Source organism: Geotrypetes seraphini, chromosome 5, assembly GCF_902459505.1.
Source record: "Geotrypetes seraphini chromosome 5, aGeoSer1.1, whole genome shotgun sequence".
Taxonomy (NCBI): domain Eukaryota; kingdom Metazoa; phylum Chordata; class Amphibia; order Gymnophiona; family Dermophiidae; genus Geotrypetes; species Geotrypetes seraphini.
The window spans coordinates 80,312,969-80,340,934 of record NC_047088.1 but is presented as its reverse complement, the minus strand read 5'-3'; the positions used below and the strand labels follow the sequence as shown (position 1 = coordinate 80,340,934).

The window sequence follows — 27,966 nt, the reverse complement described above, 5'->3', positions numbered from 1 at the left end:
GTAATTTTTGATGAAGTAAACAAATAGATCCACTTGTACTCATTCTACACCACTCAGGATTTCTTCAGTCATATCTCCCTTAAGCCATCTCTTTTCCAAGCTAAAGAGTCTTTCCTCATACGAGAGGGTTTCCAGCCCCTTTCAGACTCATTGCCATGATTCAGGTTTTGAATGAGGTTTAAACATTGTCAGGTGTTCTAATCTTCAGAATGAGGGTATGCCCATGGACCTGCCTGCAGAATTTGACCTATATTTACATGGTGAGAGGCCATATCCTGCTGTGGGGTGAACAAAGCAAACTGGTTGAACAAGAGTAACACCGTCCTTCATTCTCCTTCCATTTTTCAAGCTGGTTTTTTGATCAAGTCCACCTACTCCCAAGCTCTAAGCCATTCTTCTTGTAAATTATTGTGCTCCAGATACAACACCGCAGATTTAAGAATGGCTCAGCCTAGTCCAGATTATATGAGACCGTTTGCTAATTTCAAGCCTCTTGTTAGTTAGCTGGATTAAGCAGGAGCAAGATATGTGTTGGACAGTACAAGCGCTCAGGCCCAAGCCTAAATGGGAAAGGCCACACAGGATTGAATTAAAGACAAAGGGTATGGGAGAGGGGGTTGTTAAGGCATTCTTCATCCATAATTGGGATTTATGAGCCTATTATAAATGGCAAGGTAATATGGTTTGAACTGGACATAAACTCTAGCTTCTGGGTGTGAGGCACTAGCTTCACTCTTTCTATTGTGATGCACATTGTGTAGCTATCACATATCAATGCCATGCAAAATAAAAGCAGTATTTATTAACATGTTTATTTCATAAAATTTCACTTCACAAGAAATCTGTGCATGATGTACATTTCAAAAAAAAAAAAAAAAGAGGTCAACATCACATACGGTGTCAAGATCCTTCATGTGCTGCTCCTTCATTTAGTGGCAAGGGTTAAGATACATTAACTGTACACAAATGGGACATCCAGGGTTAAGGGCAGCAGTCATCCACTGAGAACATAGCCTGATACTCTAGTCTAGCCCAGTGTATCGCAAACTGTGCGCCATGGCCCACTGGGGATGAGGAGAGGTGCCAAGCCAACACAAGCTGACTGCCTACAGGATATGCCTCTCAAGGCGAGATACACATCCTGTAGACAATCAACCAGCACCTCTTCTTCTCTCTGGCCCTTTTTCCTGCTGGCATCCCCCACTGGCATCTCAGGACCCATCTGGAGGGTCGTCGCACATGCATGGACATCAATGTAATGACATCACACATGCACGTGACATCATCACGGTGACATCCGTGCGCCTCCGGCTCGAGAAAGTTTGTGGGACACTGCTCTAGCAATATACTGGTGCTGTGTAAGAAAATCTAGCTTTCTTCAATCCATGCTTGTCAGCTGTTCAAATCTAATTCTACTCCTGTGGATTTGTTTGAATTCTGAAGAGACTCATATAACCATGTCCTGTGGAAATGCCCCTGTGTTAAGACCAATGATGTGCTGCAGGGGGCTCCTGAAAAGTCTATATTAAATTACTTTAAAAAGATAGAGTATCTCACAAGGTGGATTAAAGCTGATGAGAGCCCCTAGATATAAAAATTTAAAATAAAATTGGCAGAAAGTCATTTTTCAATGAGCATTTTTACATGCATCTTTTAATTCCACCATTACCTGTCTAGTCACCTAGTTGTAGAAATTAGAATGATTTCAGTAAAATGACCAGGAAATCCTTTCTTACTGGAGAATCTATTTCATTTGCTGATACAAAGCTTTTTTTCTCACAATTCTACAATTCCAACCTCACACAGGTGAGAAAGCCCAGGTCATACCTGAGAGGCTGATCCAATGCTGGTTTTGCTTATTTGTATCCACAATCAGTCTTATATATATCACTTAAACATCCTGTGATATAAACAGACCTATCCTGCCCTGATTCTCACAGAGAAAGTGACAGGTCATATCACATACTTAGTGGGGGGAAAAAACATACCCAGCCAAATTATACTACTACAATGCCTATAAAGCAGAGAGGAAATAATATCAAAGTAGTGGAGTAAGTATTCAAAACCTTTATCTAGTGGCTAACTTTTGAAGTTAGCTGGACAAAATCCAGATTTAACCATTCCCCACTGCTTCCCTGTAAATAAAAATCAGCTGGGTAAGAAGAGATGGCCACTGAAAGTGTTCCTACGGCACCATTTTGCTTTCTCTAGGCAATACTGATATTCAATGCTACTTGGAAAACACGATGGACCTCTGGTCTGACCCAGCAGAGGCACTTCTTATGTTCTTAAGAGGTGTAGAATGACATCTCCAGACAAGCAATGGGGGCAAAACCAGGAATGGATCAATCTCTTCAGGCTGACCTGGGCAAATTAACAATCCTAGGACCCTGATTTCTTGGATTCTTTTTTAATTTGATGGCAAACTCTAGGGACTATTTGGTCAAACTAGGATGGAGTGATAGCCCCTATTTTGTTGTCTTGGCCGCACAGGAATAGGAAGATCCCAAATCCCGTATTAATTGTGTTGTAGCTAAAATTCAGGACTGGGCCAACCTTGTAAATAAAGCAGTCTGCCTATGTAACACCCCAGAATAGCAACAAAAAGTGAATTAAAAGATTGTAAGCATTTCAATGTGGCCCAGGCTTGGTTTCCAAACACTGTTTTTTCTACACTACTTAATGTAACTTAAGGTTTCTAGATGGCAAGCCCACTCACTTATGGTATTGCCTACTGAATTCAGATTTTCTTAGTACACCAGACCAATCTTGGTTTTTATCTCACTGCATGCATGGACTTATAGTTTTGCTTTTCTTCTTTAAATACAAGGTTTGAAAAGTTAAGTTTCCTCCATCAATTTACAGAATTTGTTTGAGAGTTTAGAATACAAAACCTCTAAATCGGGTTGCCTAGAACCTGACACAACTGCTACCGTAATAGAAAAAAAAAATGCTCTACAGAAGAACAGAAAGTATGTTCTTCACTATAATATCAAAAACAGGTGCTGGAGGGACCTTAAAAGAAGTCCACTTCTCCATCTCCCTTCCCCTAGCTAAGACCCACTACAACTAAAGTCTTAGACAGGGGTTCATTTCATCTGCAGTTTAAAATCCTCAATGACCGGATCCAAGATGGCCCCAGACTTGATACGCTGAGTAACATGCTCTGGAAGACTGCAGCTCAAAGCCAGGAAAAAACTTTGTGGTATTAACTTTTCCTACCTGAAATGCCTAAGCGACGTGGCTGGAGCGCCACTGTTGCTTTGAGGTGCACCGGAGGGGTCCCTGCCGGCAATATTGATGATCTTCTACAGCAAATGCAAAATGTTTTAGGAATGTTGGATAGCCCACTGGAGGCACCGCACATGGGCGGGAACGCAGTAGCTCTTCTTGGGCCAGATATGACCTTAAGCCCTGACGCACGAGCCCTGACCCCGCAGCCTCGGATTACCAGCTCTCCACAGAGCGAGGAACCCCTGGAGGGTGGGTTGTTTCCTGTTCTCCAGGCAAGTGCAGTAACAACGGAGAGCTTGGAAGTGGAGGCACTTCAACAGGGGAGCCCAACCATGGGACCTGAGGCTGTTTCATCTGCGGGTGTTGGACAAGCCCTTATGGAGGAGCGATAGTAGGCACCATCATATGGTGAGCACTTTTCACCAAACAGGAACAAACTATTATTTAAAAACCCTCTGAAGTGACTCTAGAGCAGTGGTCTCAAACTCGCGGCCCGCCAGGTACTATTTTGAAGCCCTCGGTATGTTTATCATAATCACAAAAGTAAAATAAAACAGTTTCTTGATCATATCTCTTTAGCTATAAATTACAATATTATTATTAAAACTTAGCCAAAAGGAAAGAATTATAAACTATAAAGAGTTTTACCTCATGCAAAACTGTCATTTCTTTAATAAGACATTAACTATTTTTTTCTGCGGCCCTCCAAGTACCGCCAAATCCAAAATGTGGCCCTGCAAAGGGTTTGAGTTTGAGACCACTGCTCTAGAGGCACTCTGGGACATTGTGGCTAACTTCAGTGAAGCCATAAATCCCCATTTTCTTTATATTGAGGCAAAACTAATTATACAAGAGAGTTGAAAGCTTTAAAAACGGATATGACTGTCTCTAAATCCAGCATCCAGAATGTTGAACAAGACTTACGGCTTCTTTTACAAAGCCACACTAGCGGCTGCACTGCGCTGCACTAACAGCCCCGAAGCCCATAGAGATTTAAAGGGCTTTGGGGCTGTTGCCGCACAGCTTTGTAAAAGAGGCCGTTAATTTCTTCTAAAAAAAAAAAAAGTTCAAAAGACACTAATTAAAGATAACACAAATCTTAGGAGGAAAGTTGAAACTTTAGAGAATAATGTTCGTAGTAACAACTAAAGATTGATTAATTTCACTAGGGTCGCTACGGTGACTCCTAGGGAAATGATTAAAAGATATTTGCAGGAAATCCTGGGAGTTTCAGAGGAACATCTGCCCCATTTCTTGCAGGTTTACTATTTACCTTTTAGCAGTCAAGTACAACATCAAAAGACAAATAACCAAGAAGCATTGGATGTCTCAACATTGCTTGAGAAAAAGAATCTCCCAAGCCCCAAGAAGGAAAACTGTGTTCAGGGAGAGAGACTGCCCACAAGAACGGTTTGAAACCGTTCTTGTGGGCAGTCTCTCTCCCTGAACACAGTTTTCCTTCTTGGGGCTTGGGAGATTCTTTTTCTCATAGTTTTGTCAGCTCCCTATTTTTCGGGTTCATCTTTGATTCAACATTGCTTGAGACATCAGGTAAAGAAATTGCAACTCCAGCAACATTAATAATATCAGTAGCTCTCTAACCTGACAAAGCGTGGATTTTGAGACTATTCTTTACGAATAGGCAGAAAGAATTTCTTGGCTATAAAATACAAATGTTTCCCAATTTGTCGATGCAGAAGCGTAGGCGTGATTTTCTTCTTAAGCCAGGAGTTTTAGCTTTAGGGGCTACATTTTATTTGCGACACCCCTGTAAGTGTATCACCAAGCAAACAAGTATGTATTCTTTGAACGTTTTCAATTAACTACCTTTTTGCACTCTCCCGTTTGGAGAAAGAAAAATCATGAGCTCATTGATTGATATGTACATTTTGCTCTCAGCTTTAAGCCTCGATTCTTTTCTCGCCAAGTGTTAAATCTTGGCTCTTATTTGAGGACTTGAGTAAAGTTAAACCTATGTTTTTGTTTTCTTCATTACTATTTTTACTGTTAAAGTGGAAACTTTATTGGAATATGTTCACAGGCTTAATTTCATTCTGTACAAGTTATAATGCTTGATATTTAATTTGAAAACTATAAATACATAATTAAAAAAAAAAAAAATCCTCAATGACTGAGTTTCCCACCCCTTCTGACCTCTTCCTAGGTATTGTGTTTCACTAGTTAACTTCCTTTACAGTCAGAACATTCTTCTTAATGTTTTTATTTTAAAATTTATATACCATCTACACGTAGACATTTTACAAAAATACAACATACATAGGAAAAATAACACTACAATAAGAACTGTATCCATAGTGCATTCTGCTTCTGAATTCCTTCAGATCATATAAAAATGCTGCTACAAATAATTGGGTCATATTTCTGAATCCCATTCTATCCGTGCACATCCTGCTCTAATTTGAACACATAACTTCCTGTCTTCTTTCGAGTGGAAATGGAGACCTGAACAAGATTCACTCGATGGCTATTTTCTTTTATTCAAAACCACTCTCAAGTCATTCCTTAGCCGTTACTTCTGCAGGGTAAATAACCCCTCTGTTTACCTATGAACAAAAATACATATGTGGATTTGTGTGTCCTACTTGCAAGAACATTTTGGGCCCGATTCTATAACTAACGTCTAACTCCTAGGTGCCGTTTGGCACAATTGTCTATCAATCACTAGGCACTGTTTATAAAATCACATTTTAGGTGGATTCCATATAGGCCAGGGTTTTCTTGGTCTAAATGAATGTACCAAAGATAGATGCCTATTGGTGCCTAACTCAATCCATGACCAAACTCCACCCCAAATTTGCCTCTACCATGCCCTCTTGTCATATAGGTGGTGGTGGGTGCCTCAGTGTAGATGCCTACCTTGAAGTGGTAGGTGCCTATTGAGTTTTTAGTGGCGCTTTCAATTATCAGCGCTAATTAAGCCAATTTTTTTTTAAACCCTTTTATAAAGCAGCGCAAGAAGTTTTTAGCAACGGCCGACACGCTGAATGCTCTACGCTTCTCCGACAATCATAGAGTTCCTATGAGCGTCAGAGCAGCGCATCCAGCATGCGCTAAAAAACCTCTTGCGCAATTTTGTACAAGGGGGTGTAGTGGGGGTAAATTAGGCACCTAGATTGGCAAGGCACGCCGATCTATGCACCTAACTGTAGGTGTCTTTTATAGAATCAGGGCCTTTGTGCAGGCTGACAAATACCTGGAATCCAACATCACGCTGGACCATTATAATGGAATTCATTAACATCTGATTAAAGTAATATTCCTAGTTATTTGCTGTTTTGGAATGCTTTCAAACCCTAGCTATTTAAGAAGAAATAAGGACTGGATCTGTATTGAGTAGTAAGCTATGAACTGCATGGTTAGATTTTTGTATGGATTATTAGAATTGTTTTTAATTATAACGTGGTAATAAAAGACACATCCAGGGCGGGGAGGGGGGATGGGTATCTCTTTGATTCGTTTTAATCTTTGATTGAATATATTGGAAGAGATAGAGGGAGGATATATTCTTATGTATGGTTATTGAATTCATATTTATATACTGTTCTGCACTTTGTTATCTTTGAAAATTAATAAAGACTTAAAAAAGAATTATTTTTAATTTAAACTGTAGTCTGATATTTTACATTAAAAACCAGTTTAGAACCTTGCTGTGTAAAGTGGTATAGTCAATCAATCAAACCAACAGAGTTTTGGTTAGCTCTCAGGCAGTGGAAGGTTGACAGGTCACGTAACAGGGACAGCAATAGGGCTTAGCTACTCTCCTCGCTAATGGCAAATAAGAAAACTAATGACGTCCTGAAGGCAGTCATTTGAACTTGTATAACAGGCAGAAGAGAGATCTCCTTTAATGCAGAATGTAGTGGTTAATTTTTAAATGTTAAGAACTCTTTATTTAGCAAGTAAATTATCTTCCTATACCAAAACATACTACAGTAAACCCCTGCAAATTCGCGGTTTGCAAATCGCAGAGTCAGTAATTTGCGGTATTTTCCAACCGCCTCGTCCTGGTACTAAAGTCATGGTTACACCAATCAAGAGCGACTTTCACACGCTATCTGGCTTATCAAAGCAGCTCTTGATTGGTGTAACCATGACTTTAATACCAGGAAGAGGCGGTCGGAAAATGTGCCCGGCTTTGTAAGTACAATTTAAGCACCCGCCGGCACCCCAACTGCCCTCTCTTGCCTTTCATCAGCTGAAAAATCGTATTTGTGGATTTTTTGAAATTCACGGGTGTTCCTGGAACGGAACCCCCCGCAAATTTCGGGGGAGTACTGTATAATGTAAACAGAGTAGCTCCCAAAACCAATAGTGAAATCAAAGGTGGGTGGTAGGAGAACCACACCTTCCCCTGGCCTCATTAAGACCTTCCCCATAAAGCAGCACCACAGGACGTGTGCAGTATTTCAGACTGAGACCATAGAATCCAAATCTAAGGCAAAACACACCACAAGAAATGTCTACTAAAGGGCACTAGGAAATGGGTTTAGTATGGGTTAACACAGGACTTTCCTGCACACCCTGCCTATTTCCAGCGCGCTCAGGAAATAGGGCATTTTCAGTTCAGGTATTTCTGTTTCTGGTTGTGCATTAATGTTCACATTAGGCCACACAACTGGGAAAAAAATGGATGTGCTAACTGAATCATGCATCCACACCCATTCTCTACCCCAGATATGCGCCTTCCAAAAAATAAATTTTTTAAAAAATATACAAAGGTGCTTAGCACCGACAAAAAGGTTACATAGCACAAAAACCTGTAATGCACGCCCTTTAGTAGACATACTTTTATAATACTTTGAAAAGAAACCAGTTGTGGTGTCACCGTCAACTTTCCCAGCCCAAGGTGATGGTATTGGCATCCACCAATGTACCAGAAATACCAGGAGAATACAAGGAAAAGGATAAAGAGGGAACAATGCCATGGAAAAATGGATTATGGGGGGAGGGGGGTGGGAAAAGGCAATAATTCTACCGTTTCAACTGGAAGAGACTCTTCAACACAATACCAACCTCATCTAACCTACTTACATAATCCTCCAGTGCCCACCGCTTTGAATGTAAGCTTTGAAATGCCAAACAGCTCCAAAGTGCAAGTGGTATGGGTGTCCGAACACCATGGAACAAACTTCAAATAGTTTTCAAATTGGCCGTTTGTGCATCACACCGTGAGAGAGAGTTAAATAAAGAATGTACGGAAGTTGTTGGCAATGATAAGACGTTACCTCAACTACTAGAGCGCTCCAATCTCACACCTGCTGAAATTGAGCGCCTTCTTCCTTCAATCATAGCTCAGCCCATCCTTCAAGAAAACACCGGGATTACACCAAGCATGCTGAAGCTATTTCTATAGGGGTCCAATTCTACAGAATGAGAACAGCGTCTGCCTCTTTCCTTGCAAAACTTCAGGTGGAGAAGTTACATTACAGTTATGAGACATCCCAAAGCCTTAAAAGGAAAAAGTACAAGATTTCCGGTTCCTAGCCTTAAGTGTTCAAAAATCTTAATGGGATCTTTTCGATGTAAAGGAAAAAAACACACAAGTGCTCGATGGAGTTATTATTATTAGACATGTAATTCATAGGGCTCCTTTTACAAAGGTGTGCTAGCGGGATTAACGCGCGTGACTTTTCATCACACGCTAACCCCCGCGCTGGCCAAAAACTACCGCCTGCTCAAGAGGAGGCGGTAGCGGCTAGTGCGCGCTATTACGCACGTTAAACCGCTAGCGCACCTTTGTAAAAGGAGCCCATAGTGTGTTTTTTGTTTGTTTGGTTGGTTTTGCTTTGTATATATCACCCATGATTTGTACATTTGGATTGTTTTACTTCTGTTGGATTGTTTTACTAAATAATATCTCTATATCTTGGTAATTACAAAACTAATAAAAAAAATATTTGAACAATAAAGAAGAGATGCTGTACTGTTCTAACTGGATTTTCTCCAGTTCCTCCTTGATAAGCATATCATACTTTGGGGTTATTAAGACACCATAACATAACATAATACTTATAGACCGCGTTACCAAAGAGTTCTACGCAGTTTACAAAAGATTATAAACATTAAACATAATCTTATATTTGAATGAGTCAACTAGTCAGGTATTTGGAGAAAAGATAGGTTTTTAGCTGTTTTCTAAAATGTCAGTAAGAAACAGCTGTGAAGAACAATGATCGAAATTCTTTTTCATGAGAAGCTACCTGAGATGCTATAGAGTGATTTAGGAATTTCTTGCTTTTACAACCTTTTACGGAAGGGAAATTGAACAGAGTGTGAGTTTTTCTACTCATAGCTACAGAAAAACTATTAGCCAGATAAGTAGGGGCTGCACCATATAAAACCTTGTAACAAAAACAGCCCAACTTGAACAATACCCAAGCTTCCACAGGCAACCAAAGCAACTTGCAATAAAATAACGTAACATGATCGTATTTCTTCAATCCGTAAATCAATCTAACTGCTGTGTTCTGTATCAATGATAATCTCAATAATTCCTTCTTAGTAACTGATAAATAAACAATATTGCAATAGTCAAGGAGACTCAACAGTAATGACTGGACCAATAATTTAAAGGCTGAAAATTCTAAATAGGGTCTAATTGTTCATAGTCTCCATAAAGTAAAATAACTTTTACGTAGAACAGCATCTATCTGGGTTTTCATAGTACGATGTTTATCTAATACGATTCCTAAAATTTTAATCACCTAATCATTGTCAAAAGCTGTCAAGTAATGTGTTATCATTGTATTACAAACCTCCCCCTTGTGAAGGTATATCAGTTCTTACTACATAAAATGTAACTAAACACCCCAGTCCAGAATTCATGTTGGCCACCGAGGGCTGGATTCTCTAATATCGCCGGTAAAATCATTCTCGTAGAACCACACATGCAAATGAGGATTGCAGAGGTTCATAGAGGGTCGCCAAATTTACATGAGATCAGACGCTGGTGATAGCAATTGGGACACGTGCAGAATAGTCCATGGAAAGAGGCATGGGTGTATGGGAGGGGTGGAGAACTACCAGAAATGCTACGTCTTTGTGTCAATCATAGGCATGCCAGCGCTTTTGGATGGAGGGGAGGTGTAATTGTTGGCTTTCAACAAGCACGTATAAGACATGCCTTTAATATATGCCTCTAATACACACGTTCGAGATATGTGCTTTTTAGGGGGGGGTTCCCATTACTATAATTTACATGAATAGTGTGTTTTTAGAAAATTTTCATCATGAGCCACAGCCAGATACATGTGCCTGAGATTCGCTTTTCACAGTACCGGCACCCCCAGACCAGCCAGTAATTTTTGGTCGCTAAAAGCCAGTGTTTTGCAAGGAGAATCACCTGGTGATGATAGAAAATCATCCATAGTGCTCGTTTAAATATTAATGAGCCCATTATACTACCCTTTTAATGGTAATGACCTCATCGCACTACATTTGCATGGCAGAGGCTACTAGGAAGCTCGGAAAAGCCATTCCGATAATCGGGTAGTAAAATACTGGCACACTAAACTGGCTGGAACCGGTTTTGCAACCATCGTTAAAGGCCCTGAATCCTTGCTGTGAGAAGGTAACAGTCAAATCACTTTCATTTTGCAGCTCGTTGTTGTTCTGAAAGATTTGCTAGGTTAAGTCTTTTCTCCTTATCTTTCTTTCGGTTAGTAAACGCATACTTCTTATGAAGTCATGCAAATTTGCCATGTGGGTGGCCTTTCTCACAAATGGCTGCTGGCAACCTCTCTGTGCATGCTGAGAAGCAGGAAGAGCAGACCCAGAAAGAGGGAATGGGATGGGAATTTTCTTTCCACTGATAAAACAACTTTATAATCTAGACATGAGGCCTATTTACGCTGGGTTTTTTTTTTTCCCCCTGAGTTACTTCCTGTTAGTCGTTAAACTACAACATGCTTATCATAAACACATAGTGATATTTCTGAAAACATCAGGAACAGTTTCGTCTTCTAGTTACTTCACTATTTCAAATCTCAATCATACACTTTAAAAATTAACAATTTTAGGGCTCCTTTTACAAAGGCGCGTTAGGGCCTTAACGCGCGGAAGAGCACGCGCTAAATTGCCCCGCGCGCTAGCCACTACTACCTCCTTTTGAGCAGGCGGTAGATTTTCGGCTAGCGCGCTAAAACACTTAGCGCACCTTCGTAAAAGGAGCCCTTAATTTACTGCCCTCCAGGGAATCTCTGCCACAGTGATGTATGGCAACTATCTTCTTTGCCACTTTGCACCATTAAACAACCTGTTTTACAACAGTCTGTCCTCCTTTCTGCTTCTCCATCCCCGTGCAGGCCCTGCTTCTAATCGACTGCTATCCTGTGTGATCACTAGTCTCCATTAAGCTGAATACTAAAGCAATACCATTTATTCTTCTGGCACTGAAAGAATGAATGGTTCAAGTCTGCTGGAGCAGAGGCCTTTACCCTGTAATGTCTCACTTTTTTGGGGATACAGAGATGTGAGTGGTCACTTTTCCCTGACTCTTTCTCTGAGAAACTGACGTGGAACATGAATTTCTTGAATATGTTTACCAGCATTCTGTGGTTTAGAACAGGGGGTGGAGGGAGACATCCCAATCATCTATAGATTTGTTCTGAACTCCATCCAAATCCCCCGCTTCTCCTTACCCCTCTCCCCCCAAGCTTGTACACTTTTGTTTCACAGGTGAAAAAGCAGATCAGCAGAGTCATGTGGTGCAACATCTCGAATCTGGTCATGAGGCAGATGTGTCAAAGACTCGTGGGGCTTACAGAACAACGCAACTATTTATAACATGTATTTATTTATGCAGTTTTTCCTTTGGCCCCTACCCGCCCTTTTCATTCGTTATATGTCAAGGCACTTTCACTGAATGCCGTCTGGGTTGGGGGTTTCAGTCACTCTCCGTAATTTGTTGACACAGACGTGCATTAGCTAATTTTGAATGATGATTTCTCCGTTTGTAAGTTTCCTACCTTCTGCCTATGCATGACCTATTTTCCATGCTAATTGATATCCCCCACTGGAGCTGAAAGCGGGAAGGGTCAGGTAGCACAGTCAGCATATTCCCCTTTTCCCCCACCTCAGCTGCAGGCAGCATTAAAATGTTCCCGCTGTTGAAGAAGACTGGTTTCCCATCTGTATAACAAAACCAGGGCTGGATCTTCTGAATCAAGAATCTGAAGGGAATCTGAATCATGATCTGAAGGGAAGAAGAGGTGGATATACTGCAGGCAGGTAGCAAAGGAGTTATAACCTAACCCAAAGCTATATTCACATAGCAGGATTGCTACATCAGGTCTCTCAGTTCACATAATGTCAACAGTCTCATAGACATAGTTCTAGTTTATTGCCTACGGCATGCTGGTTAGCTTTTCCATTCCTGAAATGGATTCTGTAGTTTATGGCAACCTTGAGCATATGCAAAAGGTCCACAGGGCCAACCATTCCCTTTGCATCAGCTTAAAAATGTTCTGGAAATTCTGGTCCACTGTGTGCACTTTAGCTAGTATTGATGCAATCAGTGCAGATGGATTTTCTTCATATATTTTTTGTCCTGCCATTTTCACACATCAAGCATAAAGATGCCAAAATAGCTTGCAACCTCATCTGTATGAACCATGGACAAAGAAGATACAGACACAAAGATTTCATCGCCAGACCTCAGCTCAAAAATCCCACCCTGGTACACTGACTGCAGGCCATACTGTGCATTAGGGGCCCAGCACTTGGTGCCCACTCCCTTGAGTAGCAAGATAGGCTGCAAGTAGGCTGTCTTCTTGTGAACACATTGTACTAGCTGGTGGCTGGTGGCACTGCGGTCTTCGGCATTGGGATAGCGGAAGTAGATCTGGGAGTAGATGTAATATTTGCCATCCTGAGCCACCCTCAGCCTGCCGTCAGCGTAGGTGATATTTTTCAGGTACGACCAGATATTGTTCCCCTCCCATCTCTGAATGGGGTGCCGGCAGGATTGTGGAAGCTCACCAAATCCTCTGTTTCCACGTGCAGAGGTTCCTGACAGGGAACAAAACAAACCAACACTCAATATTGCAAAACTGCTTTTCATATTTGCCAACCAACTCAAAAAAAAAAAAAAAAAGCAATTCTATACTTAGTAACATAGTTATGTGCACTGTGCATGCATAAACGCTCCGATTAGTGTCTCTTGTGCACCAAAATGTACTATATGCTGTTCTATAAAGAGGTCAGCCTATGGCACTAATTTAGCAAACTTGAATGAAGAACTATCATATAACTATAGTCAGAAATGTCAGAACTAACATTTGTGCTACACTTCATTAACTGTAATATAAATACTGTCTTACTGATCATCAGTGGGCCACCAGGCACTCAAACTTCTTTCATAGTGCAGGGCTTTATGCTCCCAATCGTCATCTATTAATTTATTTTAGTACTTATACTTCTTTATTTGTATATATCTCTTAAATAAATATGTACTAAAAGCACTTAGCTGTGAAAAGACGCTTCATGCGGGGGTAGATTCACAAACATGTTTCGCCCATGAAATTCTAAGGGCTTTTTCAAGGCTACCACTCCCTACCTAATTTTAACCATTCAAACCAACCATAGCGCTAGGACAAGCAGTGGCTTCCTCATGTCTGTCTCAATAGCAGACTATAGACGTTTCCTCCGGGAACTTGTCCAAAACTTTTTTTAAATCTAGCTACGCTAACCACCATTAAAACATTCTCTGGCAACGAGTTCCAGAGCTTAACTAGTCACTGAGTGAAAAAAATGTTTCCTCCTATTCATTATAAAAGTATTACTTTATCAAGTGTCCCCTAGTCTTTGTAATTTTTAGAAAGAGTAAAAAAAAAAAAAAAATCAATTCACTTTTACCCATTCTACACCAATGAGTTGCTGCTGGTGAAGACCTAAAAGATTTAAAGGTACTGGGGGTGGGTGGGATGGGGGAGTGGAGTTCATTGACCCCCCCCTCCCCGGTTGCCTTTGGGGGAGGGTTGTCATGCCCACCCACTTTGGGCTCAAGCCCACCCATAATTGGGTGGCTGGCTACATCCCTGCTTTCTCCTCCCTCAAGAGATGCAATGCGATGATGCCACGTGCAGCATCCATGCAGGTGCAGAAGCCCTCCCGACACAGTCCAAAGGTGGAAGCTTTTCAAAACTTGGACAAAGTACCAGGTTTTGAAAAGCCGTCTGGATGCCCGGACATGTCTTCTAATAAACAAGACAAGTCCTGGTAAATCCAGGCGTCTGCTAACCCTATCCTTATACTAAACTGTAGTAAACTCTAGCACAGTGGTCTCCAGCCTTTTCCATGTAAACGGTTGTGCTGTGAATACAAGAAAGCTCTGAAGGCCACCAAAAGACTCACACATACTACTAATTTTGTAATCCTTCTTTACCTGGTTGTTCAGACTGAGTATTAAACATTAAAAATTAATACTAATAAATATTCTACAACATTTTAAGGATATATTTTAAAAACTCACTTTATTTTAGATTGTCAACAGTAGCAAATTCCATGAATGAGACACCTGGGATTATTTGCAGTTACTATATCAAATGGGCAAGATTAAAATTAACACACGCAGGATTTTGTAGACTTCAATCATATTTCCCCTCAGAACATAAGAACATAAGAAGTTGCCTCCACTGGGTCAGACCAGAGGTACATCATGCCCAGCGGTCCGCTCCCGCGGCGGCCCATCAGGTCCATGACCTGTGAAGTAGTTTCCGACTATTCCTATAACCTACCTCTACTTCTATCTGTAACCCTCAATCCCCTTTTCTTTTAGGAACCTATCTAGACCCTCCTTGAACCCCTGTAGCGTGCTCTGGCCTATCACAGCCTCCGGGAGCACGTTCCATGTGTCCACCACCCTCTGAGTGAAAAAGAACTTCCTAGCATTTGTTCTAAACCTGTCCTTTTTCAATTTCTCCAAGTGCCCCCTTTTCTGAGCTGAAGAGCCCTAGCCATTTCAGTCTTTCCACATACAAGAGGAGTTCCATCCCCTTTATCATCTTGGTCGCTCTTCTGTGAACCTTTTCTAGTTCTACTATATCTTTCTTAAGATAAGGCGACCACAATAGAACGCAATACTCCAGGTGGGGTTTAACCATGGAGCGAAACAGAGGCATTATAACATTCTTAGGGCTCCTTTTAATAAGCTGCGTTAGGGCTTTAACACGCAGAATAGCCGAAGACAATTGCCGCGCGCACTAGACCTTAACGCCAGCATTGAGCGGGCGTTAGGTCTAGAAGCGTAGCACATGGTAATTTCCTGCATGCGCTAAAAACTCTAGCACACCTTAGTAAAAGGAGCCCTTAGTCTTATTAACCATCCCTTTTTTAATAATTCCTAGCATCTTGTTTGCTTTTTTGGCCCCTGCCGCACATTAGGTGGAAGGTTTCATTGTACTGTCTACAATGACACCCAGATCTTTTTCTTGGGTGCTAACCCCCAAGGTGGACCCTTGTGTCTTGTAACTATGATTTGGGTTATTCTTCCCAATGTGCATCACTTTGCTTTTGTCCACATTAAATTTTATCTGCCATTTGGACGCCAATCTTCCAATTTCCTACGGTCAGCCTGAAATTTTTCACAATCTACATGCATTTTAACAACTTTGAACAGTTTAGTGTCATCTTAAAAATTTAATCACCTCACTCATTGTTCCAATTTCAAGATCATTTATAAATAAGTTAAAAAGCACCAGTCCCAGTACAGATACCTACCGCACTCCACTATTTGTCCTCCTCCATTGTGAAAAATGGCCATTTAATCCTACCCTCTAGTTTCTATCTGATAACCAATTTCTAACCCACAGCTGAACCTGTTCTTAAATTCTTTTCCTCACACCTTCCTTATGTTCTAACCTAATCTGGTTAATACATTTTTTTTTTTTTTTTAATTGTATTTTTTCTTTTTTCCTCCTTTCCTATTGTTTCATGTGATTTGTTACCCCGGTTTGTTTTTTTATTTTTTAAAGTAATTATTTTTATTTAAGATGTATTTGTGATTTAAGAAATCCAATTTTATTTCTTTGTAAAACGCTTTGTATTCTGAAAAGCGTTCAATCAAATAATATAATAAACTTGAAACTTGAAACATAAGAATAGCGTTACTGGGTCAGACCAAAGGTCCATCAAGCCCAGTAGCCCGTTCTCACGGTGGCCAATCCAGGTCACTAGTACCTGGTCAAAACCCAAGGAGTAGCAATATTCCATGCTACCAATCCAGGGGAAGCAGTGGCTTCCCCAGTGTCTTTCTCAATAACAGACTATGGCTTTTCCTCCAGGAACTTGTCTAAACCTTTCTTAAAACCAGATAAGCTATCCGCTCTTACCACATCCTCTGGCAACGCGTTCCAGAGCTTAACTAGTCTTTTTGATAGAGTGAAAAATCGATTCACTTGTACCCGTTCTACTCCACTCGGGATTTTGTAGACTTCAATCATATCTCCCCTCAGCCGTCTCTTTTCCAAGCTGAAGAGCCCTCACCGTTCTAGGCTTTCCTCATACAAGAGGAGTTCCATCCCCTTTACCATCTTGGTCACTCTTCTTTGAACCTTTTCCAGTGCTACTATATCTTTCTTGAGATAAGGAGACCAGAATTGAACGCAAAACTCCAGATGAGGTCACACCATGGAGTGATACAGGGGCATTACAACATTCTTAGTCTTGTTAACCATCCTTTTTTAAAATAATTCCTAGCATCCTATTTGCTTTTTTTGGCCGCCTCCTATCTCTTGACCCTTTCATTTTCTCAGGAGCCTCTCATGAGGAACTTTGTCAAAAGCTTTCTGAAAATCTAGATACACTATAATCAACCAGCTCACATTTACCCACATGTTTATTCACACCTTCAAAGAAGTCCAGCAAATTGGTGAGGCAAGATCTCCTTCAGCTGAACCCATGCTGACTCTTTCCCATTAAATCATGTTTGTCTACACGTTCCACAATTTTATTTTTTATAATTGTTTCCACTATTTTGCCCAGCACTGGTCAGGTTTACTGGTTTGTACTTTTCTGGATCTCCCCTGGAAATCTTTATAAAATTGGCATAACATTGGCCACCCCCCAATCTTCAGGTACTACAGACAATTTTAGTGACAGCAAATCAGTAATTTCATGTTTGAGTTCTTTTAGTACTCTGGGATGTATACCATCTGGTACAGGTGATTTATCACTTTTTAACTTGTCAATTTGACTTAGTACATCTTCCAGATTCACGGAAATTTATTTCAGTTCCTCCACATGGGGGAGAGGGGCAAAAGAAGACGTGTAAGAGAGATGCTGCATGGGAGGAGAGGAGAGAGAGATGCTGCACTGAGGGAGGTGAGAAAGGCAGGAGAGGGAAAGAAATGCTGTATGGGGGAGAGGGGCAAAAGAGAGAGAGAAAGAGAGATGCTGCCTGGGTGGAAGAGATACAGAGTAGAAAATGACACGGGGACAAATTTGTTTCCGTCCCCGCAGGAACTCAATTTTCCCGTCCTGTCCCCATGACTTTTGTCACCGTCCCTACCTCATTCCTGTAAGCTCTGCCTTAACCGCACAAGCCTCAAACACTTATGATTTTAAAGTGTTTGAGGCTTGTGCAGATGAGGACAGAGCTTGCAGGAATGGGACAGGAAAAGAACTCACAGGGATGGAATGGGAAAATGAGTTCCTGCGGGGACAGGGAAAAATTTGTCCCTATGTCATTCTAAGTTCAAGTTCAAGTTTATTAGTATTTGATGTATCGCTCAATCGGTTTGCTGAGCGATGTACATAATTATAAAAAGAGTGGAGATACAAAAAAGACAAACAAGATGACAATTACATGACTACAAGACAGACTTGAATTGGGAGGAAAGGGGGGGGAGTTACAAGTTTTGTCATTGTGAAGAAAAACAAAAAAGGAGAAGAACAAAAGGGGGTGGAAGAATTAAAAATCAGAATATATAAAACAAGTCATTAAATTTAAATGTTAAAAGCATCTTTAAAAAGATGAGTTTTTAGTGATTTTTTAAAGGAAGGAAGATCTTTTTCATTTTTGATATATTGTGGTAATGAGTTCCACCATAAGGGACCCATTACAGAAAGCATGTCTAATCTTCTCGTGCCTATTATTTTCAAGGAGGGAATAGTTAAGAGATTCTGGAAAGATGATCTAAGCGGTCGCATAGTATTATGGGGTATTAACAATCTGGCTATAAATTGGGGTTCATTATAGTTTAGGGTTTTAAATATTAGAAGCATGGCCTTGAAGAAGATGCGGTGACTGATGGGAAGCCAGTGGGTGTCGATCAAAAGTGGCGTAACAAGGTCATACTTCTTGGCGTTATAGATTAGTTTAATAGCTGTATTTTGGATAATTTGAAGTCTTCTCTTTTCTTTTTGGGAGATGTTAAGAAGTAAAGAGTTACAATAATCCATTTTATCTATTATCAGCACGTGAACCAAAATGTTGATGGATTTGGGCTCGAGAAATTTGGCGATTGATCGGATTAAACGTTTAAAGTTTATAGAAGCAAGTTTTGATTACAAAATTAATATGTTCGTGGAACAATAGTTTATCATCAATTGTTACCTCAAGGATTTTTAAGGTGGAGGCGGACTCTAGTGGGATGTTGTTAAGAATGAATGGGGTTTTCAAGCCAATGTCTTTTTCCAAGAGAAGATCATGGATTTTGGTTTTTTTATGTTTAAAGATAGTTTGTTTGAATTAAGCCAGTCTTGTATTATTTCTAGCTTTTTATTTATAGATTGGATATCATTATTATTTTCTGGATCAAGAGGGTAAATAATTTTGATATCATCTGCGTAGGAGTAGGCAGTAAAGCCAATTGACTGGCAGAGGCTCAGAAGAGGTGAGAGGAAAATATTAAACAGCAGGGGCGACAGAATTGATCCTTGAGGAATACCATAAGACGAAGAATAGGCGTTCGAAACTTCGTTATTGAACTTAACAAAGCAAGTGCGGTTTGAGAGATAGGATGAGCTAAGCACTTGGACGCTAATGCCTATCGATTCTAGTCGATTAATAAGTAAATCGTGATCTATTGTGTCAAATGCTGTGGAAATGTCCAGAGAGAACAGAACAACAGACTTGTGGTGATCTAAGAAATAATGAATGTTAGTTATTAAGCCAATCAATGAATATTTGGTATTGTGGAATTTACGGAAGCCTGTTTGGTTGGGATGCAAAACATTGGTTGTTTTAATGAAGTTGGAGACTTGATTAAATATCAGTTTTTCTGTTATTTTGGCCAGAAAGGGAATATTGGCAATTGGGCGGTAGTTTGTAGAGTCGTCAATGCTAGTTTTATAATCCTTAAGTATAGGAGAGATGATAGAGGTTTTCCAGGATTGAGGGACTGTTGCAGTAAGTAAGCTTTTTAAGATGATAGAGTGGATAAAAGGTCTAAAGCAATGGAATAATTTTTTTAAGTAGAATGGGGGGATAATTTCCGATCGGGAATTTTTAAAATTGATTTGTTGAATAAGGAAGGAATAAAGAAGGAATTTTAAAATTGGAGCATTTAGCTGTCGGAATTAATTCAGTTTGGTGATTTCTCGCTAAGCTGCTGGCTAGGTTAAGATTGAAAGTACTTCTGATATTTTTAATTTTTTGGGTGAATGTGTCAGCAAGATCCTGTGCTTTTAGGTTGGATTTCTGGGATGTATTACTTCCTGTGTTCTTCGAGGTAATGGATTTTAATAAGCTATATAAAATAGATGGGTTTTTTGCATTTTTGATTTTGTCTGAGTAATATTTATTTTTGGCCTGGTTTATTTTGGTTTTGTATTCAACTGCATTTTCTCTATATTTTTGGTGATTTATTTGGGATTTGGTTTGGCGCCATTTTCTTTCTAAGGCGCGGAGCTGTTTCTTCATAAAATGAAGCTCTGCTGTGTACCAGGGGTTGGATAGTTTTCTTGGCGCTAGAGATTAATGGTACTTTACTATCTAGAAGGGATTGAATGGCAGAGTTCCATGCTAATAGTTGATCATCAATTGTGTTAAATGTAGCAAATGAAGTGGTTGGATTGAAAAAGGGCAAAATGTCTGTGGTATCTAATTTGGTAAAATCTCTGTATGAAGTAAGCTTAGCTTCTAAAGGAATTTGATATGTAATTGGTTTGGGAAAGTGAAGATTGAGGGAAATAAAGTAATGATCGGACCAAGATACTGGGGTGGATGATGGAGCAGAGTACGAGAAATATTGGGATTTAGGAGAAAAATTCATATCTAGAGTATGGTTGGCCAAGTGGGTTGGACCAACGATAATAGGTTGTAAATTTAGAGGAGTTAAAATATCTAATATGTCTGTAGTATTGGAATTGGATGGGATGTCAAAATAAACATTAAAGTCGCCCAGGACCAGAGGAAGGGATGTAGAGGAGCAGAAATCAAATAGTAGATCTTGGAGTAAAGCAATTTTATTTTGTCTTACTGGTAGAGGTACATAGAGTAGTAGAAAATTGAGATTGGTGCTTGAGTTGAGCTTGAGGTGAAGATATTCTATGGTAACATTACCAGTGGAATGGTCACTAAGGTTAAGGAGATTATTTTGAAATATGACGGCTAATCCGCTGCCTTTTCGGTTATGGCGATGGTTAGAAAGGTAGTCGTAATTAGGAGGACAACAGTAGGAGAGGTATGCTTCATCACCATCAGTAGGCCAGGTTTCGGTGATAAAGAGGATGTGTAATCCATGCTGAAGGATAACGTCTTTTAAAAGGTACAGTTAAAAATAGAATCCTCAGATGGCTCCCTATTCCTTTCAATAAAGTTCATACAGGAATAGGATAAGCAAAATTCTTCAGTGTATCCTTTTTACTTGAGTTTTGTTTATATATATATATTTTTTTTTTTTTTCTGTTCAATTTTCTTTAAAGTGCAAACTTAGCAATCAGTGTGCAAACTCAGCAAATGTAAACACTGAATTTTATGCAACTTCAGCAATAGTAATTTTCTAAAGAACTTATCTTAAGATACGGGATATTCAATGTTTACATTTGCTGAGTTTGCACATCGATTGCTAAGTTTGCACTTTAAAGAAAATTGAATAGAAAAAACTCAAGTAAAAGGGATCCACTGAAGAATTTGGCCCATCCTATTCCTGTATGAACTTTATTGAAAGGAATAGGGAGCTGTCTGAGGATTCTACATTTAACTAAAAATTATTTTGATATGAATAACACCTATGGAATTAATTTATGAATTGGGAGATTACGATTGATTTGAGTATTGAACTTCCCCAGATGAATTAGCCAATAAGTGTAGTGAATTATCTAGTACATAGCATAGGGAGATGCTCCAGTCCCTTCCCCATGCTGCCACTGGTAATCTTCAGGCTGCTGTCAGCTTAATATTCTGCCTTTGGCAACCTGAAAACTTTCACTCTATAGCGACCTGCCTCTGCAGGGACAGGAAGTTCAAGCAGAAGGAAAGCTTCTGAGGCTGCCGAAGACAATTTATGGAAGGGTTATAGAAAGATGGAATAGAAGGATGGAAGGAAGAGTGAAAAGAAGATGAGAAAAGCAGAAACCAGAGAAGACAAAGGTAAAGAAAAAACATTGCTTTTTATATTTTTTTTAGGATAAAATAATATTGTAGCTCTGTTGATAAACGTTTATAAATAGAAAATGGGTATAAGGTGATTTTTTTAAACACATTTATGATTAACTTTTGGAGACCAAAACTCCCTTCCTTAGGTCAGGTCAGGACTAGAGAGCTGCACGGGAACGGGGACAACGGGAATCCTGCTGGACCTGCGGGGATCCCGCGGGTTCCCCCTTTGGGTCGCGGGGATCCCGTGGGGACGCCTCCGAGGTTCGCAGGGTTCCTGTGGGGTTGGATGGCACTTGAGCCGCGAGGCGTCTCCTTCTCCTTACCTGCCCTGCTGCAGCACATAGCCGAACGGAAGTCTTCCAGATGTCAGCGCTGATGTCGGAGGGAGGGCTTAAGCAAAGCCCTTCCTTCCTCTGACGTCAGCGCTGATATCGGGAAGACTTCCGTTTGGCTGTGTGCGGCAGGGCAGGTAGGGAGAAGGCAATGGTGTACCAAAAAGGGGGGGGGGGCGGTCCGCCCCGGTTGCAGCCATGGGGGGGGGGGGAGTGTGCACAGCCGGTCAGGTCCCCTTACCTTTGTGGCGCTTCCCCCGACCGACCGACAACAGGCCCAGCCGACAAACCTCCCTGCCCTGTAGCCGCGAATCTAAATTACCTTCTTACAGCAGCTTCAATACTCCAGCTGCTGTAAGAAGGTAATTTAGATTTGCGGCTACAGGGCAGGGAGGTTTGTCCGACCGGGCCTGTTCTGTTGTCAGTCGGGTGGGGAAGCGCCACAAAGGTAAGGGGCAGGGAAGGAGAAAGGGAGGAAAGGTGGAGTGGAGAAGAAAAGACGCTTAAGGGAAATGGGTAAAACTGAGGGGGGAGAAGGCCGCTGAAAGCACATGGGGAAGACAAAGGGGTGGAGAAGGCCGCTGAAAGCACATGGGGAAGACAAAGGGGGTGAGAAAGACGCTGAAAGGACATGGGGAAGACGGGGGGGGGTGAGAAGGACGCTGAAAGGACATGGGGAAGACGGGGGTGAGAAGGACACTGAAAGGACATGGGGGAAGACAGGGGGGTGAAGGACACTGAAAGCACATGTAGAAGGCAGAGGGGGGAGAAGGATGCTGACAGGACATGGGGAAGATAGGGGGGGGGCAGAAGGACGCTGAAAGGAAATGGGGAAGAGACAGTGGGGAGAAGACGCTGGCAGGGAAGAAGACAGAGATGCCAGACTATGGGGGGAGCGGAGGGAAGAAGATGGGTGCCAGACCAATTTGGGAGGCGGGAGAAAGGGAGAGGCACAGTAACAGAGCAATTGGAAGACAAAAGAGAGACAGTGGATGGAAGGAATTGAATGAGAACATGAGGAAAGCAGAAACCAGGCAACAAAGGTAGGAAAAAAAATTCTTTTTTTTTTGCTTCAGGATAAAGTAGTATATTAGTTGTGTTGATAAAAATTTATAAACATTAGAGGCTCTGGTAGAAACCCGTTTACAAAGTACATATTCTTCCCAATTACTATTTCCAAATTAATAAAGTTTTTTTGCTTATTTTTAAATGGGTTTCTACCAGAGCCTTTAATTCAGTAGCATAATTAAATGAAATAACTATTTCTGTAGTTTATAGGGATGGGCGGGGACGGAGAGGATTCCTCGCGGGGACGGAGGGGATTCCTCACGGGGACGGAGGGGATTCCTCACGGGGACAGAGGGGATTTCTGTCCCCGCGCAACTCTCTAGTCAGGACAGGATACTGTAACAGCAGTATACTGCACTGACCTGAGGAAGGAGTTTTTGGCCTCTGAAAGCTAATTGAAAAATGTATTAGTCCAATAAAATAGTATTATTTTATTTTCCTTTTTTTGTTTTATTTCTATTTGTTAATTTGTAAAGTGGTAAATATTTGTCATTTTTTTCACATTTTCATCTGCTATCTTTATATTTTGCACAGTATTAGGGGACATACATCACTGTTACTGTGGTGTTTTATTGTAGACAAGGTCAGGCTTCTTGGTGGTTCAGTTTGTCTACATATTTCTATTTTTAGTTTGTGATTACTTATTCCATACTGGGCAAGTGTATATACATATGTTTTGTGTGTATGAAAAAAAGACAGTTTTCTGTTAGCATTAACTGTGCAGGATTGATCTGTACTCATTTGACTTTAGTTTTGCAATGAGTATTGATGTTCTAGTGCTCACTGCAATATTTAAGATGCTGCCTTTTTCTAGGTACATCCTTATTTGACTCGTGATTATTACTAAAAATAACTTTTCATATAGATGAGGGGGTGTCAAATACACTAAGTATGCAATTGAGAGAGAAAGAAATGCTGCATGGGGAGGGGACAGAGGGGCAAGAAAGATGCTGCATGGGGGGAGAGAGGCTAGAGAGAGAGAGAGAGAAACGATGCAAGGGGGGGATAGGTGCAAGAAAGAGAGAGAGTTTCTGCATGGAGGAGGGGCAAGGGTGATACATGGGAGGCGAGGCATTGTTGGGGATGTGGGGGAACAAAAACAAAAGTTGGTCCTGGGCGCCACAAACTCTTGAGCTGGCCCTGTTTCCCACACCTTGTTCTTGCCTTGGTCTGAGAGCTGGGAACAGAAGGACTTACCATGGTGTAACATGCTGTGGTCTCGCAGAGTGATGTGTGCAGAAGGCTTGCCAGATATATTCCCAGGTAACTGAAATTCAGAGTTGTTCACAAAGCTCTGCCTGGCTTCTACAAAGAGAAGATACATAAAAAAGGATGATAATTTTTTCCCCTTAACTTAGTGCAGGGAAATTTTATAACAGGGCACCTACTGGTTATAGTGTGTGTTTAAAGCCTGTGCTATCAAGAAAAACAGACACCTACATTTTTTCTAGAATATTAGTGCAAGTGGCTGAAAACATGCTGATCACTGACACCAGGCCCACCCACTTTGGTCTCAGGCCAACCTAGTTGCCACATATCTATGATGTTATTGGGAGGTTATCCCCAAGGCCCGGCAGCTTAAAACTCTTAGCATCCCTCCCCCATGTACCTTTTAAATGCCATTTCTTTGCTGTGTGGAAAGCGGGTGTTCCTGCACTATCCGGCTAGCATATTAAAATTAAAACATGCTACCATATAATGCAGACTTAACGGGGGAGCAATTAGAGGTAGCAAGTGTTCTGTGTGAAATTTTTTGCAGGTCTCGCATACTAATGGCAACATGAGCGCATAACCTGCCAAAAAGACAAATAGCCCTAAAAAGTGCCATGTTAAATCTGGGATTAGTATGCAGGAAAATTCCACATTAGAACACATTAAGCCCAGATGCACTTTAGAAAAAGGGGCCCTAAGTTTGTACCCCAGGCAATATAGGGTTAGTGACTTGCCCAAGATCATAAGGTGGGTTTGTTGATTGTCAGCTCGATGCTCTAACCACTAGGCTACTCCTAAGTAAATGACAGCAAAATGATTTATTTTTCTTTTTACTTCCTTCTAAGAAGCTAGGTGTCACATTTCTGAGTTCCAGAAATTAAAATAATTGCTAATGAATGTGTTGAGATTGGAGTATGAATCAGCATCTCAGAAGTCACTAATTCCACTCCCATCTGCCTCAAGGGTCTCTTTCAATATAAACCGACCCGGAGGTACCGTATTTTCACGCAGATAACGTGCACCCGTGTAAAACGCGCACACGGGTATAGCGCGCAGAAACCACGATTTTATGTACAAAAACTTTTGTATACCGCGCTCACGGGTATACCGCGCATGCAGCCCGACTGTCCTTTCGCCCGCCCCGACTCTCCTCTGGCCACCCCGACTCTCCTTTCGCCCTCCCCGACTCTCCGTGCGCTGTCCCGACTATCCGTTCACCCTCCTTGACTTTCCGTGCACTGCCCCGCCTCTCCGTGCGCTGTCCCGACTCTCCGTTCACCCTCCCTGACTTTCCGTGCACTGCCCCGACTCTCCGTGCGCTGTCCCGACTCTCCGTTCACCCTCCCTGACTTTCCGTGCACTGCCCCGCCTCTCCGTGCGCTGTCCCGACTCTCCGTTCACCCGCCCTGACTTTCCGTGCACTGCCCCGACTCTCCGTTCACCCGCCCTGACTTTCCGTGCACTGCCCCGCCTCTCCGTGCGCTGTCCCGACTCTCCGTTCACCCTCCCTGACTTTCCGTGCACTGCCCCGCCTCTCCGTGCGCTGTCCCGACTCTCCGTTCACCCGCCCTGACTTTCCGTGCACTGCCCCGCCTCTCCGTGCGCTGTCCCGACTCTCCTTTCGCCCGCCCTGCCCTGCTCCCAGCTCTGTAAGCATGCGCAATGGTCTGAGCATGCTTGCCGCTTAGTTTTCACCAAGGCTGTTTTTCTGGTGGTGTGCTTTTCACCACGTGGCTGTGGCCCCCCTCTATCTGGCCTTGTAATTTGCCCAGTGAATACTATTTTGACTATACAACAGCATCTCAGCCTTTGGGTAAGCCTATAAAAGATTAATGCTGCATGTAGAGCCCACATTTTAATTTGATCGTTCAGGGTGGGGGTGCGAGCGGTCCTGCTGGGGGGGGTGAATCGGGCGTCGGGCGGGGTGGGAACTATGTAAAAAAAATTTTGTATAACGCGCGAGGGGTATGCGCGGTAGGTAAAAACGCGTATAACGCGCGCGTTATATGCGTGAAAATACGGTAATCTTTTATCCCCCCCCCCAAAAAAAAAAAAAAGGTTGACTTGAATATAAACTGGAGGGTGTGTGTGTGTTAATATTCAAGTACAGTGCCTTGCCTTGCTCTGCCAGGTTCTGCATCCAGCCCCCTCACTCACTGCACCCAGCCCCCCTCCCTCCTTGCAAGGTTCTGTGCCTTTCCCCCCCTCTCCCCCAATGCCTTGCAGGCCTCCACCGGGCCTACCGTGAGACCCGATGGTCCAGTGGTAGCCGGGACAGGAAGGATCACTCCCGCCTCCCGACCTAGCCGAATCTAATTAATTTTATCTCCCTCCTGCCTTACCCATTTAATTTACGTAAGTATGTCTGGTGGTCCAGCAGTGAATCGTGACAGAAGCAACCTTCCTTCACTCCTGCCCGTGCAGAACCGCTAGCTGATTGGCTGCCATGAGTTCTTGCAGGACTGTGAGAACTCACGGCAGCCAATTGGCTAGCAGTTCTGCACAGGCAGGAGCGAAGAAAGGTCACTTCTGCTGCGATTCATCGCTTGACCACCAGGGATACTTAAGGTACGCGGAGGAAATATGAGGGAGATAAAAATAATTAGAATCGAGGTGGGACAGGAGGCGGGAGCGATCCCTTCTGTCCTGACCACCGCTGGACCACCAAAGATACTTAAGGTATGCGGGGAAGATGGGAGGGAGATAAAAATAATTAGAATCAGGCTGGGATAGGAGGTGGGAGGAATCCCTTCTGTCCCAGCCACTGCTGAACCACCGGGTCTCATGGCAGGTCCGGCAGAGGCCTGCAAACAGGTCTGGGATGGCGGTGGGTCAGCGCTGACCCAGATATAAACCAAGAGCCCCATTTTTGGGCCATTTTTTTGCCCCAAAATTCAAATATATACGGTAGATCCAACCAAACTGCTAAGTGGAGTCCACATTCTGAAGGCAATTTTAGGCCCGTCCTATATTTTGACAATCTCCCTTCTCTTATCCTTATCTGGAGTAGAGGGATGACATAATGGATACAGCAGCAGACCAAGGAAGCCTAGTTCGCATTCCATTGCAGCTCCTTGTGATCCTGAGCAAGTCATTTAACTCTCTTACCTCAGGTACAATGCCAGAAGAATTCTTACTGTACTTGAATGTATACTGATTGAAATGAGAACTGTGTCTGAATTTAAGAAAGCATAGGACAGGCATGTGACGTGTGGGATCTCTTAAGGGAGGAGACAGCAGATGATATGGATGGGCAGACTCGATAGGGCATAGGGCCTTTATCTGCCATCATTTTTATGTTTCTATAAAGCACAGTTACTTACCGTAACAGGTGTTATCCAGGGACAGCAGGCAGATATTCTTAACGAATGGGTGACGTCACCGACGGAGCCCCGGTACGGACCTTTTTAACTAGAAAGTTCTAGTTGGCCGCACCGCGCATGCGTGAGTGCCTTCCCGCCCGACGGAAGAGAGCGTGGTCCCCAGTTAAGATAAGCCAGCTAAGAAGCCAACCCGGGGAGGAGGGTGGGACGTAAGAATATCTGCCTGCTGTCCCTG

At 42.0% G+C, this 27,966-nt stretch overlaps 1 protein-coding gene across 1 annotated transcript in view; it reads right to left on the bottom strand.

Annotated features, from left to right (window-relative positions):
- Nucleotides 1-9,830: 9,830 nt before the first annotated feature.
- LOC117360862 (tumor necrosis factor ligand superfamily member 10-like) overlaps nt 9,831-27,966 on the bottom strand; it is a 53,789-nt gene continuing 35,653 nt past the window's right edge. The window contains exons 4-5 of the mRNA XM_033945383.1: nt 24,394-24,501; nt 9,831-13,263 (exon numbers count right to left, since the gene is read on the bottom strand). Of these exons, the coding sequence (XP_033801274.1) occupies nt 12,812-13,263; nt 24,394-24,501 (560 nt within the window). The 3' untranslated portion in view covers nt 9,831-12,811. The remainder of the gene's footprint in view (nt 13,264-24,393; nt 24,502-27,966) is intronic.